Source organism: Sander lucioperca, chromosome 9 (assembly GCF_008315115.2).
Source record: "Sander lucioperca isolate FBNREF2018 chromosome 9, SLUC_FBN_1.2, whole genome shotgun sequence".
Classification (NCBI taxonomy): Eukaryota; Metazoa; Chordata; class Actinopteri; order Perciformes; family Percidae; genus Sander; species Sander lucioperca.
Genome location: NC_050181.1, coordinates 10759361 through 10776941, shown reverse-complemented (window position 1 = coordinate 10776941; position 17581 = coordinate 10759361). Strand labels below are relative to the sequence as shown.

The 17581-nt window shown below is 40.0% G+C and overlaps 1 protein-coding gene across 3 annotated transcripts in view; it reads left to right on the top strand.

Annotated features, from left to right (window-relative positions):
- LOC116046036 (phosphatase and actin regulator 1-like) overlaps positions 1-17581 on the top strand; it is a 42540-nt gene that overhangs the window by 16183 nt on the left and 8776 nt on the right. Inside the window, exons 1-6 of one of the 3 annotated variants that reach the window (XM_031294155.2) lie at positions 2985-3572; positions 5645-5809; positions 12889-12969; positions 14612-14815; positions 15545-15881; positions 17179-17372. In XM_031294155.2, coding sequence (XP_031150015.1) covers positions 3296-3572; positions 5645-5809; positions 12889-12969; positions 14612-14815; positions 15545-15881; positions 17179-17372 — 1258 coding nt within the window. In that variant the 5' untranslated portion in view covers positions 2985-3295. Of the gene's footprint in view, positions 1-2984; positions 3573-5500; positions 5524-5644; positions 5810-12888; positions 12970-14611; positions 14816-15544; positions 15882-17178; positions 17373-17581 lie in introns of those variants that run through there. The other 2 variants (XM_031294157.2, XM_031294156.2) reach the window with 2 other exon arrangements.

The following is a 17581-nucleotide window of genomic DNA, read 5'->3' as shown; positions in this document are numbered from 1 at the left end:
ACAGATGGGAAGAGACAGAGAATTGCAGGGAGAACAGGAACAGCAAATTTGTAATGACAGGCTGCTCAGTCAGAAGTTGTAAAATTGTTTTGCCTAAAACCTGCACCACATCTATGGAAACCAGTTTGAACCAGGATCCAAAATAGGAAAGAAACGGCATTAACTCTCTTTCAAGTAAAACGTCACCCATTTTACATTTGATTCCAATAAGTGTATAAGAAACCACACTTTCACTGCTTTTCAGTGTATACAGTATCTCACAAAAGTGAGTGAGTGGGGTACTTTCCATAAAATCATCTCTCAATGCAAATCAAACCAGCTATTAGGCTAACTGAAATAAAACCATGCCAGTCTCTAGGTATGGTGAATGGTATGTGATGATGTGGGGCTATTTTAATTCCAAAGGCCAAGGGAACTTTATCAGGATGCATAGTATCCTGGATCCATGAAATAACTGGCCTTTACAAATAAAAATCTGCCCGCCTCTATGGGAATTTAACATAGGGGTGTACTCACTTTTGTTGCCAGCGGTTTAGACATTAATGGCTGTGTGTTGAGTTATTTTGAGGGGACAGCACATTTACACTGTTATACAAGCTGTACACTTAATACTTTACATTGTAGCAAAGTGTAATTTCTTCAGTGTTGTCCCATTAAAAGATATAATGAAATATTTACTAAAATGTGAGGGGTGTACTCACTTTTGTGAGATACTGTAAGAACTAACATATACCAATAAGGCTTCATGGCAACAACTCTATGAGCCAACATGTCCATCCAAGGTGAGTCAGAAAGGATTGGTTAATACTTCTTAGCAGCTTTGGGTGAGCTTACTGTGTCAGTTTAACTTTATTGTGACACGTGTCAGGTATGTTGTCAACCACAGGAAGTAGACTTAGTTTTTGAAGATCAGCACTGATCCAAGAATGTAATTATGAATCCAACATTAGTTCTTCAAACCATTCTAACACAAGCCTGCACTTAGACAGATAATGACAGTAAAGACAGTGGAAAACTAAGAATAAATAAATTTCAAAGTAAAATAAAAAACAATCTTTCTTTTGGGTATCGTGTGATTGAAAGGTGGCTCTAAAAGGTGATAAGTGTGCTCCTTCACAAATGACAGCTGTGGTCAGCTTTAGTCCATTACTCTTATTACAGTCACTTACAATTTCCACTTTCAAGCCTTTAAAGTCTTTTTTTAAATGAAGTTATAGGTCATGCATGTGTATAATTAATAAGTGATGTGCTGTAGCACTGATAAGCACTGCCTGACACAGAAAATACATTGGCATCCGACAAATGACCTGTCTTGTAGCTTATCTGATTCTTGTAAGAATGATCTAATAGAAAAGTGAGGCCGAAGTGGCATTGAGCTTAACAAGACGTAGGCTCATATAAGTCAACATACTTTTGAGGCCAATGCCAGCTTTGAGCCTTAACATTTAAAGATAATTCAAGGTCTATAGGCAGAATAATGTGCACTGATGGGAGTAAACAGAGAAAGGTTATCACTCTCCTTGTTTATGAAACTAGCAGTGCAGTAAGACAGCAACGTACATTTCTTGAGTGTTTAAAGCCTCTTATTCTTTTTCTCACAAACACACACATACTGTACAGAGTCACACTTTGCTGCAGTATTATCTACTTTGTGCAAAGACTTCACTCCTTTATCCGTTAACCTCAGACTCTTTGTTGTAAAATGTTTTTCAGAGACAAAACTCTTTCTTGCCATTCTCCTAACTTTAACACACATGAATGCAAAAGTGTGAAACTTTGCATTGAAAAAAGGGTAACTGAGGGCAGCTGCTGCATTGCACCGTTGCGTGAGTAAATCAAGTGCCTGTGCCCCTAATTTTAAAGAGGGCTTTGATGTCACTGGAATAAGCTGCAGCTCATTGAAGGAACATCAAAGATACTCCCCAGCCCACGACCATTCACTGCTCTGTAGGAAACGTCATTGGAAATACCGTGGGGTCCCTTATCATTACCATGATTAACGCCTCATTAACTAGCCATTAATGTTATCAATTACCCCGGAAATAGCTCAGTAACTTCAGGGATCAACCGAGTTGCAGTTTGGAATTTGTGGTGTTAATATTTAATGCTTTGCTGTTACTTGAGGCTAAGCTCTTTCATGTGAAGTATTGGGCTTTCTGATAACTGATTGTCCCTTTGCTGTGTTTCTTTTCTTTGATTTTAAATTCTCTGAGTTTTTGTCTGTTATTATGCCCAAATTATGATGTCATTTTTGCATTCACCTCTGTTGCCCCTTGCACTTAAAACTGACTGAGGGGTGGATAAATGTGGAGGACATACTCTTAGTTTGTTATCCATTAGTATAGTAAGTAATGTGATTTCATTTTAACGTAAACGTAGTTTATTTCCTTCCTTTCAGACAGAAAATAATCTATTATTGTAGGCAACTCAAAATCTACATATTAGCTTTGAGGTACCAGGTTTCTCATTTGGTCCAGTCCCCTTCATTGTATAGCACTTGCTGTAGTCACACAAGTCTGGAGTCAAGATATACAATGCTATACAATACTACAATGACCTTTCTAAGGAAATCAGTAACAGTATCATCAGTATTTTGATCCTCTTTTGGACTTGCACAATTGTCTAATGTTTGGCTCTATTCCCTTGATTGGACTATTTATTTTATTTTCATAAACTTAGAGTCAGTCTTTCATATTAGATTGCATTAATTATTGCACTCTTCTGCCTAAATAATAGATTTGTTGATTAGACCAAAAACACACCATAACTCACTCTTTTTGCAAATATGATGCACTTGGTGTTTTTAGTTGTACTGTTACAGAAATGTTCTGTCACATAAGGTAACTTGCTAAAAAAAATAATAATTGGAATTCTATTATCAGACGAGCAATTTTTCCTCCGTCCACACTGACCTATTAGAGGAGCGCACCGTGCAGCCAATCACAGGCGTTCACTGCTCAGCTCCACTAATCGTGGATTAGCTACAACCGACTGCAGTCTACAGCTCTGGGAGGGAGAGGTACTCACTGCTATTCACTGCTGACCCTCTATTTTATTATTAGCTTACTTAAATCTGGCAGCAGGGCTGTTTTTCTCAGCAACAACGGCTCTTTTTTTTTTGCATTGCGTAACCAAATAGCTGCACATTATTGGGATCTCAGGTAAATGTGTGGGAACACAGCAGAGAGAAGCGGCTGATTTGGGATCGATAAAAGCTGCTACTGTTAGGTCAGGTAGGACTCAGTTGATGGCCCTTTAATTTAAATCCACACCGTGCTCCGTTTTCGCGTCCTCAATGTTCAGGACGGCCAATTACCCGACGGTGGATCCTGCGCCCACCATCATGCACGGCACTTGGTTTACCACGGGGTGTCGAGAAACGCCCGTAGCGGTGGAGAAACCGAAGAAAAAGGCGTTCAGCCTGGTCAAAATAATGTCTCTCAGCAACAAGAAAGGGCACGACCAGCATCCGCACCACAACAACAACATGCCCTTTACGATCCACTGTCACATCGGGAAAGAGATAAAGCACATCTGCAGCAATTGCAGTCGCGGGAACGACACACGGGACGGTGAGTAGCTACAGGCTCGAGCCTTGTGTGCGGTTTCGCCCACAGTAGCCCTGCGGTACTGCCATTCAGGATATATAGGCTACTCCTCTCATTATCTGGGGCCATGCTTCTGGGCTGCGAAGTGTTTTACAACCAGACCAGACGCTCAATGAATGTGCTTTGCGTTTCCTTGATGTGTCTGCTTGTGTGATAATATTCTGTAGTTACAATTTGCAGTTGGTCAGTGTATATAGGCTACCTTTTAACACAAAGCGACTGTGATTCGCTGTTGCTGTTGTGGAAAGTGCCTCTGACTGGATCAGAACTTCTTAAAGGGTTTTAGGCTCCGACTTGAATTGCTACTTGTTGGTTTGCATCACACACACACACAAAAAACATATTAATGAATTGGGGTAAGCTAAAGTATGTCTTCAAAGATACCCTAATTTAGCATATGGATGTTATTAAAATGGCATGGAACTGTGCAGGCTGTTTACACAAAGCCATTTCCTCAGCGTCATTGCATCATCACTTAGACATCCAGTAGCCATCTTGGTATGCAAACAAGTGTTTTTAATTAAAAGTAGCCACATCTGTGTGTGTGTGTGTGTGTGTGTGTGTGTGTGTGTGTGTGTGTGTGTTACAGTAGTGGAGAATGTAGGTGAACACGGTGAAGATGGGGTAGTATGTGCCTGATGTCATGAAATTATCACTTGCCTTTAAAAAAAACAACAACAACACCATTTTAATCACCCTAGATACTTGGAAGAGGATTTTCTCATTTTCTCATCAAGCAGATTGGGCTTGAGAAGATTGTGTTTAATTACATCACCATGCACTTAAATTGTACACATTCTGGTTCTTTATTTTCTGCCTGGAAATGGTTCAGTAAAAGAAAAATTGGGTAGCATTAAACACAGCACAGACAGACACACAGCCCTTTTGGGTAGACAATATACAGATCATTCATCATCACAGAATGCACCAAAAATCAAAAGCTTGCTTCATTTGTCAATATAATATATATTTCAGGGATGTCTAGAGGCCTATGAAGAAGTGTTTGATGTTGTGAACTGATGTTCAGTTTGTAAGTATTTTATTGAAGTTAACGAAAGTGTCATCATCCTCTCTATGCTAGTGTGAGAAGCTGTTGGATGTTACTCAGCGGTTTGGTTCTTTTTTCTTGCCTTTTATCTAGCTTTCGGACCTCCTAATTAATTAGCATAGACTGTAAAGCTATTTATAGAGTAGTTTGATGGCAGGAATTCTAAGATGGTTGGCTCTGAGGCACCAGAGCATTCAATTGATGGTCCGTGGGACTGATTTCCAGTGCATTAATGTCACATTAATTATCCTGCTGTCCCATTTCCCTGGGGAGGTGACTTGGCTTGCAAAGTAACATGTCCGTGTTGGCAAACATCGTGAATGTGATGTAATTATTCAGAAAACGAGCCACCAGCAGATTCCCTGACAGCACGTCATGGGTGAAGATCTGACACAATGTGGTGACACTGACAACTGACACAACACGCTGTGCTAGAAGTCAGTTTAGTTTGAACACCTCTTTATGATCATACCTCTGCAGCTAAAACCTTACATTCAGTTTTTTAAGCAGCATCTTTTAAAACATAACATCACTTTTCATTTAATATTTTGTGTTAGAATAAAATGCTAAACATTCTTGGCTTTTGATATGCAACGGTATGTAAAAGTCTAATGGGCTGGGCCTTGTGAATATTTGATGAGGAGTAGAAAGATGTCCCCTTAATGAGGTGCTTATCAGTCTGTTTAGTGTGTTTTGGCAAGCTAATGCCAACCGCTCAGTGTGATGCAGCGTCAAACTGTTTAGACTCGGAGCATCATGTGGGTAATGCTATCTGATATGCAGGTTTGTTTATCCTCTCCCAACCTCATTCAGTTAGAAGGGAATTCAGGAGGCCACTTGGCACAGCTTCTTACTGCTTGGATCTTTGTAATCAAACATGTCAGCTGCATTCACTGCTCTCCTGCATGATTTCCAAAATATCGCCTCTTCTGCATCCTCACCTAAACTAGACCCTGATTTTCTTTTCCGTTTTTGTATTCCTTTACAGCTGAGGAAGGAGAGAGGCTGGCCGCCATGCGTTCTGAGTCCTTGCTCTCCGGCACTCACACTCCACCCATCCGTCATCGAAGCAAGTTTGCCACTCTGGGACGCCTCCTCAAGCCATGGAAATGGAGGAAGAAGAAGAGTGAGAAGTTCAAGCAGACCTCAGCTGGTATTGGACATTATTTTCTTAATTCTACAGTATGTTAATATAAGCACAAAAAACACATGCAAGTGCCAAGTGTACCGTAAACAATGCTATGTTATACCCCGTATGGTTGTTGGGAAGAAAGTTAGTGTATATCATTTGGCCAAAAGAAAAAAAGTACTACGTTTCAGTTTCCAGGGTTATTGAAAACACGGCAAATTGGTTGTGTAAAAGTGCAGCGTTAGAGTTTCATGTTTTGAGGTCTCTTTAGAGTTCCTTTGATCTTGCAGGCCAGGCATTGTCAGGGGCGAGTGAAGGACATGCTCTCTTCAGATGTGGCTGTATTTATTTTCCTCGGCTGACACATCCTGAATTCTACCGTCAGCCTGGTGGACAGGAGGAGACACCTTGTCAGACCGCATCTTGCATGGTTGGAAGCAGAATTCTTGCTCGTGTAGAAGATGAGCTATTGCACAGAGACCTGAATCCGGTCTGAACAGGACAGGATGTTCTGATTCAGTTTTATCTTTATCCAGTTGTGAATGAATAAGTCCTCTTGCTGATTTGATCATCATCGCTGCGGCTGCCTCATTGCTCTCTTACTGCCGATCATGTCAGTCTCTTACGTGATCATTAATGTGATATCTTGTCATCTCCGTCACTTCCCACTAGCACAAAACATTCATTTGGATTTATGGTTGATATTCAGACCATTCGGCTAGGATTTTATTATTCTTCCCAGGGTGCTGTTTGGCTGTAGTTTGTGTTTGTGCCCTAACATGGTCCCCCTGGCACTTCTGCTGATGAAATCTATTTTTTAGCTTTAGATACTTGACTTTTTGATGTTTTACTGTATTTTAATAGTGAGTGTGTACTTGATGAAACAATCATGTAGATGTTTTCTGTTCATTGGTGCAGTCATGTAAGCTCTATGATAACAGCCTCTCCCCTGTTGTGGCAAAGCACAACAAGGAAGAGCTGAGCAACAAAAGTTTTTTCTGTTACAATGGTGTTAATGCACAGTGGAGTTGAGTGAAAAGAAGCTCTCTTCATCGCTTTTGTTATCCACTTGTTTTGTATGCATAATGCCGCTGTCTCCAAATAATTCTTTTGCTACTATTGTTTTGTTCAATCCTTTTTGATAGCAGTATTCTGGTGCATTATGGCCCACCAGCATGTCTCAATGGAGCGGCCTCTAAGTGGTAATTTCTGCATCGTTTCAAGCTGTAGGCAGTGTGCAGTCTTGCAAGTAGCTCCGATGCTCAGGCAGGTTCTTCAGCCAGTGACACCACTACAATAGCACACACACTGTCACATCAATTTCAGCAAGAAGCGTGAACATGACTTTTAAAGCCCCAAACGAGGAATGTGGCCTGCACTCATGCAGCCGGCAGTGGAAGAGCAGAAGTCAAACGAGTGTAAGCCAGCGCAGTAAATTGAAATGACAGGAGGTGTTTTGACCTGTTTTTTTTGAGCTATTGCGGTCAACACATGGACCATTGCACTTAAATGGGGATTGAAAGCTGCACTGACAAATACTTTCATATAAACAATGGCTCAAATGACTACACGTGTAATATGAATGGGGTCGCTACTAGTGATGAACCGACAGAGCTGCTTTTAAAGACTTTACATTTATTTAATCCAGTTGTGCACCCACAATCCATTAAATGACAACTTGTGACAGCACATCTTTTATGAGACAATAATTACAAAACCTCTTTGAAAACATTTGCGTATCGAAAGTTTTGCGTGTCTGTTTTTTGATTTACTAAGAAATTCTCCTGCTCCAATGTCCAATGAATGCACCCTGTTGTTATCAGTATCAGATAATGTATTCCGTTCAGTGTTTTGAACAGCACTGAAACCAGTGGTACGCATGCATGAATATCTAACAACAGAGTGAAGCATGGAGTGGATTTTGAGCAGGCATGTTATCTATCGATACCATAAATCGGAGCATAAATAAATAAAAAATTGTCTGTTAAGGGAAACTCATTATTTGGATAAAGAATTTCTTTTGATGGTTTGCTTATTATCAGACCTATTCTAAGAAAGATAGCTCAGTGTAATTATTCACATACTTTTAGTCCTTTTGTAACAAGCATTTTGTTGTGATGAAAGCTGTGTTTTAGAGGAACAACATCCAGCTCACCTCATCAGGAAACTGCATTGACTTTGGTTGACCTGTAGCCCCACTATTGGTTTGTGTTTTTAAAACGGACAATTACACATGCTGCTGTGCATTTGCCCTCATTAAATTTTTCAACGCTCAAATGGCAGCCAATTTATTTACTCGCTTTAAAGCCTGGAATGGGATGACCTCATTTAAACAACTATAAGAAAACTGCTGCCACATTATTAGGAACAATACTTGGACTAAGAAAATGTGCTGTACGTTTAGGGCTGGGCAATATATCAATATTGTGATATAAGACTAGATATCGTCTTAGATTTTGGATATCGTTGTATGGTAAGTGTTGTCTTTTCCTGGTTTTACAGGCTGCATTACAGTACAATAAGTGATTTTCTGAACTTACCAGACTGTTCTAGCTGTTCTATTATTTGCCTTTAACCACTTAATCATTATATCCACATTCAATCTAATTGTGAAACTATTTTGTTAAAGCACCAATTGTCAACCCTACAATATTGTCGCAATATTAATCTCATTAGAGACAGTGTCGCCATTCCTGCTGTGCTGCTGTGATCCATGCTTCTTGTCTCTGCATTTGTCTGTGATGCCTTACTGTTGATTATGTTTCCTGTGCCAGCGGGGAGCAGACCAGCCACTGGGCATGCAGATGTTGTCGTAGATAATTGGACACTGAGCACAGTAGAGGATTATGAATGTGTTGTGATATTAAGCAGATGAAGGCTGGATCTGGATACTGTACTCTTCACCTCAGGAAGGAAAGAGGGAGGGCCTGACAGTTGGAACGTCTTATCATGCTGTCTTATCGTGCACAGTACATTCTCACAGCGAGCTTGTATCACAAAGAGATCTCACTAGGCAGAGATTCATCAAAAGAACATGCACGTGGTAGTCTGATGTTATCTTCATTTTTATTTTTAATCCAATTAGTTGGCATTTCCTTATTAACAGAAGTCGTCTAAATGCAATATTCCTGCTGTTTAATGGCATATTTTTAAAATAAAAATCATCACAAATTTCCTACCTGTCCATTGATCATATGTGGCATGGAGAGGAAAAAACAATGTCACATTACAAACCTAATGTATCCTTTGTATGCATGTATCAAGGTCTGGTTTAGCCACATCCAAGCTTCTGACGTGTGAGCCTTAACGCTTGAGCTTTTCACTGATAAAAGACTCCATGAAAGTTTTAATACAGTTTTTTGTGAGGCTCCGGCAGAGAGAATTGCGTCGGTAGAAGCCTTCACTTTGAGCTACAGCCTTGGGGTTGGTAGGATGTTTCCGACTATCTGGGTCACTTCGCAGTGGAATATATATTTCTCTGAAAAACTAAGTGTTGTGTTCCCAGATCAATACTGGTTGTACTAAGATATGCCACTTTCATTTAATATGCTCTCAGCTGAGTCTCCCCGATAGGCGTCTAATCTTCTCATCTTGGTACAGCTTGTGTGGCTGCAGTGTTGGACACCACTTGGGCCCACGGTGGACCGTCCAAAATAAAACTCGGTTGATATTCGAGTGGATTTAGAGGACAGTTTGTGCTTTTCGTACACTGATATGAAAGATTGCATTACGTTCTTTGGTATTGATAGGCCTTTAATAAGAAAGTAAGTAATAGACCTTATTTCAAATTGACAGCTTATGATTTGCCATTCTGGTGATCCAGTCAATCATACTCCGGATCAAAGTTACATATTTGGTGCGAGTAGCAGTTTTTTGTTTTTTTTATCCACACTGAATGTGTTTTTCTGTATGGCTCTCCCAGGACCTTTCTGATGAAATGAACATGAAATTCCACAATATTAATGTATTCACTAAATATTAAACAAAATGTTTTTATTGTTTTTTTTTCAAGAGTAACCAGTGTTTTAACTCCTGACTCAATGCTCGGCCATCTGTGGTGTCCATTTAAACAATTTTTTGTTCTTCTTTTGTTTTATGAGCACACAGTATCTGTCAATCTGAAGACATATCCTCACAAAGGGTTTTGAGTTAATGGTATTACATAACTGTGCACATCCCATGGCAAAGCAGTTATGTCATAAAGCTTTGAGTAATTACTCTTCATTTTGGATGAAACAGCAGTATAATCCTAAACATATTACAGCACCGCCAGCCATGCGTCAACCTATTGCCCTGGGTATACTCTGGCAAAGAGTTGGTGCTGATGTTTTTAAAGGGATTTGTCATTTTAATGAACATGTGTCTGTCACCCAACTTTTTTTTTTTTTTTTTTTTTTTTTTTTCAAATAACCCATAACATGGATGTTAACGTCTAATTTAAGATGACTTCGTGCAAGGTGCCGGAATGAAGTGTTATTGAAGGAATTGTATTTAATGAAGAGAGATGGTAGAGAGGCTGAAATAGTGTTGTAACATTTTGTGTTCTAAAGATGTACATCCTAAAAAAGATTTAAAGAAAATTATCAGATATTGGCAGTAGTCAAAACCACTAACAGAATAATTTGTTGCTTCTCATTAATAGAAGCTTGTGGGAGTTTTATGAAAATTGGCTGCCAAGGTGCAGAGATCCCTAGTATTGATTACGATTTCAGAGTACTACACACTAAACACTTTTCTTGTTAACCATTTACTGCTCATGTGGCAGACATTATAGAAACCTCTTCATTTTCTGTTGTGTGAATGCGCAGATAGAAAGAAGTGAAACGTGTGATGCCTACGTGCTTTATGGGAAACAATCTAGTGAACGGGCTGCATTCACTCTCAGTTAGAAACATTCCTCTATATTGATTCTGGGTCAACTGTTTGATAAGTATTTACTGTCCCCTTGACTAGACCTAATGTTAAATTTGCTGTGTCTGTGTGGAAAAGAAAATCACTTTCTTGTGCTTGCATTAGCATCCCAAGTAGCATCTACAAATGGCACAATTTCCTTTCATTTCACACTCTTCACCAGTGAAGATGATTCTTTGTGTGACATATTGGTAATATTTTTCCCAAACAAACGTTTCGCTGCTTAACTTATTCCTGGCTTGAAGCTGATCTCAAACAGGCTTTTATTGAAAAACGTTTGAAGGGCGCCAGGGTAGCTCTCCTGGTAGAGCAGGTGCCCATATATAGAGGTTTACTCCTCGACGCAGTGGCCACAGGTTTGACTCCGACCTGCAGCCCTTTGCTGCATGTCATTCCCCCTCTCTCTTCCCTTTTATGTCTTCAGCTATGCTATATAAATAAAGGCCTAAAATGCCCAAAAACTTTTGAAGTATTGAGTGATATTAAATATCTGGTATCCTGGAGGAACTCATAATGGAGCATACTGTTTGATGATAACTCACTCTGCTGGGGATTTTTCGAACACTGGAGCACTGAGGATTTAAATTTCTGCCCCGGAGGCCTGCTCGTCTGACATTTGTATGGCTCTCATTTGTGTTTTTTAATTTTGGACTCTCAGCAGTTGCTTTTAAATCCACTGTGTTGTGACTAAGGGCAAGGAAAAGAGAGGTCAAGCTGTCAGTTTTTTCATGAATCCACACTGAGGATGTATTAGCATTGAACACACCGCCCCTGATAGAGCTGGGACAGGACTCCTGGGTCATATGTAAAGCGCACATGGCACAATCTGTGATCTCCCTCTTAAGCAGGAGCTACAGAGCCCTGCAGGGAGATTCCTGCGCAGTGTGCTCAAGTGTTGTTGCTGATCCTCATTTCACATTCTTAATTTGTTTCTATGCAGGGGTAGATTTTGATATTACGAACATGATTTTTTGAACTGCTTTTGTTCCGCCTACTGATAGTCAGAAGATGTTAAGATCCTTAACTTTTGAACCCTTAAAATAGAATCAGGAGCAATGGGACATGTTAACGTGTGCATAATGCATTACAATGAGAAGTGTTTTGGAGTATCTCCTCCATCCTTCCTCTCCATCCTCCATCTCTTTTGTTAGTAAAGGTCTCATGTTCTAGCTTTAGGCGGTCAGAAGAGAAGTCACAGTTACAGATTATCTTTACAACAAAATGCAGGATTTTTAATACTACTGGTCTCTTAACTGACGGTGCTTAGAATTCAGATGTACAATTACATGTACAGAGAGACCAGTAATGCACTGGTGATACAGTCGTGTTCAGGTAAATAAGTAAAAAAAAATGCATTTACTTAAAGAATAAGTTTGGTGATAGTCATAAAAAGATAACCCAACAATGAATTGATCCTAACTACTACTGTGTAGCTAAAGCCTGATGCATCTTATACGCTATATACCAATGAAATATAGAAACTCAATGAGCCACATTGTTGCACTGGGTGTCATATGACCTCATTACAATGAACATGGGCACTGTAGTTCATTTTGTGTCAAACACACTGTCCTGCTGCTATAAATACTCAATAGTTTACCGAATATGTATTAATCGACAGCTGAAAATAGTCCCCAACAAATGCCCTACTTACTTTTGTCTGAATTACCTTTGCTAAAAACTACAGTGCTCAGTAGTTTTAAGAATATACAGTATAAGGTCATTTTTAAAAACAAGACTGTATTTTTGAACCTGTTTTAAAAGGTTTACATATTCAGCTGGAACAAATGGGTTTGGGGCTGAGTGCCACAGAAAGAATAGACTATTGCATGATTAGTTTTGGTCTTTTCATGGGATTTGTTGACAATAAGAAAAATATAGAAAAATGCCTGCCCTATCACATGTTTTCAACAACAAAACTCTCTGAAAGATCTTATTAAAGTTCCAGAACAGCTGGAAAAAAATCTTGCACAGGATATGGAGATTTTAATGGTCTTGCACTGCTATCTTTGAAGTCCCTCATAGACTGCTAGGTATTGCCAGTATCACCCAAAATCTTCTAAAAAACATGGCTAGTGATTGCAAACTATTTTGCCCGGGGATCTGTTCCCTCAATCAGTTTTGCTTTGTGTTATTGAACGGTTTGACGAATATAAAAATGACTTTAACATTCTTCTCCTTTACCCCCTCAGCTTTGGAAAGGAAGATGTCGATGCGACAGAGCAGAGATGAGCTGATCAAAAGAGGAGTGCTTAAAGAGATCTTTGAAAAAGGTGAGCTAATGTTATAAAATCACAGTCTGATTTAACAGAGCTGGAAAATTATAAAGTTATTCATCTCTTCATTAATCAGTAGTCTTTGAAGTGCACTCTTCAAGATTCGGCACGGGGCAACTAGTGGTATAATCTTTCATTATTAAAATTTAGTAGGGTTTTATAAACTCTTTGATCTTGATTTGATGTGCTTTAGACGCCCCATATTCAAAGCTGGAGAGTATATTTGAGTCTGACAGCAGGGTGCTCCATGCCTCGGGACATTAAAAACAGAGTTGGTGAAGCTAAGAAAGTCCATTAACTATTGCCAAGATGTGAACAGAGCAAATGAGGAAAATGTGTGGCCTTTTTCATATTTTATTGTTTTACAAACTGAGCTTTTGGGACATTGTCCAAAAATAAGAAGACAGCTGTCTCAAATCTCTTACAAACATACCTAAATCAAGTACAATTATAAATAGTAAATTGTATTTATAGAATGCTAGCCACTCCTTGGCTTAAACTACCATGTGCACCTTAAGCTGACAGATGCTGTCCAGCTCAGTTAATTAGTCAAAACTGATAAACTGATAAATCTACCTCTTCTATTTTTGCACAATAACTGTGCCACTCCTTAGAATGCATATTAATTAGGCCAGGTGTGCTCAATTCTCCTGCCCAGTGACAACCTAGTTTCCATAATAATAAAAAGCTTGTGCGCACAGCTTGATAGATCAGCAGTGGTTATTTTTATCCATGCTAAGCAAACAGTTTCTATTAAAGCTGTAATGTTTTATTAGCATTGACATCCCTTGATGTATAGATATACTACACAATTCACTTTGTTGTGCTCAAAATAGAATTAGATCCAAAAATAGAACTATATTAAAAAGAAAAGAAATCCCATGTTGGCAACAATGTGTGAAACTTTCATCTGATTGGCTGTTGGATTGTAATCGGCTTTATCTGGTCGCCGTCTTTGACTGGCACTCTTGAGTTCCTTGATTTAATGTGGCACGCGCCAGCCAAACCCTGTCACTAGTCTAGTTTTGAGTTAAATGGTACAGAGTCCGCCATTTTAACGGCATTTCAACATTACATCTTTCCTTATGAAGATGCTTCAAAAAGAGGGCCTTTTTAAAGGTCTTTCTGTATGGCAGCTGGTTACAATAACGCCTTGAATGGTAAAAGCCTTAAAAAAACTTTTCTTTCCAAATTATACAGGGATAAGCATTAATAAATATTATTATTGTGGTTGTCTGTTTAAAATGGCAGTCAATATGAAATGTAGTATTGGGGGAAAGCTCCCACACATTGTTTGTCAGAATATGTGAGCAGCGTTGTGAATCGCACTGTCAGCCTTAAAATGTGATCATGCAAAATCCATCAAATGGCTCAGCGCTGTTGAAGAATTAAAAAGCAAAAGTTCTGTCAAACTGTTTGGCTGACACTGTTCCATGGTCTGCTTTGTGCTGATAAAACGCTCTTGGGTCGTTAAACAGTCTTAGCTTTCTGAATCACCCCCACTGCATTGTTTCAAAACACAGCACCAAGAGTTCATTTTCAACTTTGTTCGAACAGTCTTCTGGTGAAGTGTCTTTTTTTTTTTTTTTTTTTTTGTGCAGTCAAACACATTTTCAGATTGTTACTTTTTTGTGTTTAGCAACCTTTGAGTTCCGATCCTCGATGGACGGCGGAGTCTGCACTCAGGAGCCCTCTATTAAGTCATCTATGGTCCTGCCCATCAAGAAATCTGTCACCTACTCAGGGGACCTTCAGGATATCCCCGCCAAGCCACCGCATTACCACAAACAGCCTCCTGCTCTCCCTCCAAAACCTTTCTCTAGGATCCCAAACCATAGCACAGGTTAGTGGTCTTAGTAAATGCTCAGTTTCCCTTTTTCCAAACCAATATACAGAATGTGTTGTGCCCTACATACTATGCACAGTACTTGTTTTGAAAAGTGAGCCGTGACTGCTGTTGCTTTAAACTCTACCTGCGTTGCCACACGTGCACAGGATTAGAGTAGTCTCATTAAAGTCCTCTGTTGTTAGGTCAGCTGGGCTCTCTCTGTCATTGTCAATCTGTCAGTCAGAGGGAAGTTACATTACCCTGGCCTAATTCCCACCGCCCTGCGCTTACATCTGAGCCATGTCTGATCGTCCATGAGCTCTGTTTATCTGTCTGCATTGAAGTCTGTCTGCATTGATGCAATATAGCACAACTAAACTCTACTGTGTGCTGCTGCCATCCCTTTTCCCTAAAGAACTGTATGCTTTTTATTGAACTGTATGCACTTTACCCTATGGACTACTGATGCACTTTATGGACTGCTGATGCCCTGAAATACTTGTCGCTTTGATTGTTTTTAAAGAACTGATTTTATTTCTTATTTTATTTTATTTATTCTATATTTAAATCTTATCTTTTTTAATCATAGGTTAATGAATTACTGCCACTGCCATATTGCTGGTCCTGAGAGCGAATTTCGTTCTCCGTGTGTCTAACATGCTGAATGACAATAAAATTGAATTGAACAAGTTAACCCATAAATACTTCTTCGGTCCTGTTATACTTGTTTTTTTTTCTTCCTAGATTCTTGCCAGCCGATGAAGTTGCCCTGTATGCCCGGGGGAAAGCACTCTCCACCTCTGCCTCCCAAGAAAGTGATGATTTGTGTGCCTCCAGGGGGGCTGGACTCCCCTTCTCCGCCCCCCAATTCCCTCTGCACCTTCTCCCAAAAGTGCGGCCCTCCCCAGGGCATGCCCCCATATCACGGCACCTTGCTGCCCTCTCAGCTCGCCGCTCTATCCAGTCTTCACCAGAGCCACGGTCACCCGTTTCAGCTTCAGTACGGCAGCTTGCATGCGCCCAGCCGCATCATCGAGGAGCTCAACAAAACCCTGGCGCTCTCCATGCAGAGGTTTGAAAGGTTAGTAGCCATCAGTGCTCAGGTCATTAAATCTGATTGTCCTCCAGTGAAGGCAGGGAGGGATTATGGATTGGCCTCTATTTGTCCGTCTGTCTGTATGGAAGTTATAACTTGATACTGATTGGCCCAAAGGGTTGGCGGTGACATGTTTCCTTTTTATAAAGAATTATTTTCCTTCATTTAATGAGTCTGTGGTTAAGTCCACTCTTGTTAGTAAAAGCTGTTGCCAAACTAGCTCTAATCAGAATAGTTACTGATAAAAAGCATTATAATTAGCATAGAACATTCTGTTTATTAGGTTTATATTTTGTGACGTCTTGTCCGCTACTCCAAATACAAATATATCCTGGTGTTATTGAGGTCGCGTCCTGCCATGTAGTGCTGGTGTACAGGTCTATTTCAGCACCCTGCCTCACAGGGCAGCATGGCCTAATTTTAAAGTAAATGTGTGTATGTCTGGGCATAGGCTCATGAAGTAGGCGTCCCTCCAGCAGTTGGCCTGACATAATAACATGACCAGCTGCTCTTTACAAGAGCTGCGTTTCTTCGTGTTTGGAGAAAAGGGACAGGGTAGCGGATTGGACATTATGTAACATACGTCGTACATTAGGATCTCTTTTTCTCCAAAGCCGTTTGGACAGGGATAAGGAAGTTATGGTCCTGACATTGCTCACAATTAGTCACGCAACAGTGGCCCATCATAAGAAGCTCCAACTACACTGTGATTAATGAAATCTATCAAATATGTGACCGGTTAGCACTTGCATGCAAATGCTAGCTCCTGAAAATGTATTTCTGACACCTTGTTTCGAATTATACAAGTTGTATAGTCAGTTACTCTTTTCCTCTTGTGTAGTTCAGAGGATTGCATGTTATTGCGTAGGACTGCACATAATTGTACTTGGTCTGTATCCAGGCCCTTTGTACTGCAGTTTCATTCAGCTTTAGTTATACATCTCCCCTCCCTCTATACTTGGATTAAAAACCCACTAAGCTATCATTAGACTATGTACCAGAAGCTCCATTATTGTCTTTTAAATCCCTTTTTTTCTGGATTGAGAAGGTTTACGAGGGTTATAGTTTCAGTAATGCAACATCTCATAAACAATTTGCTGACTGTAAAAAGATGAAATAGAGCTAAGCTTGAATATTTGAGGTTTCCCATGTAAACTGGATTTCTGTTTTCGCTGTTGAGGGGCTGGGCATGTTCATCTTCTAAGCAAGGCCAAATGCTATGGCCATAAGCATGACCCCTTCGGTTAATGGCTAGAAACACCTCTCCATTTCTCTCCACTAGCTCTGCATTGCACGGCGTCGGTCAGTGTGTCCCCCTGGACAGGAGAGAAGTGCCATCTGTGATCATCGACTACGAGGATGACAAGGAGAACATGCCGAACGAGTCCGACTACGAAGATCTGCCCAGCATGTATAAGGACGAGGACGATGATGTGGATGATGACGAGGACGATGATGAAGATGACATATTAACAAGTGAGCAGCAGACGTTATAGTGACCTGACGAGTCTTTAATGTTTAAACTGCACAAATGAAGAGAACGTTGATTGCAAAGTCAGTGGCTAACATTGGTTTTCTTTCAACAGAGATGTATATACTCTGTCTATCTAGGATTTTTTTCATCTATGTGTTATCAGAGGCATGAAATGACAAAAAAACATAGTGTGCCTTGGAAGGAAAACTGT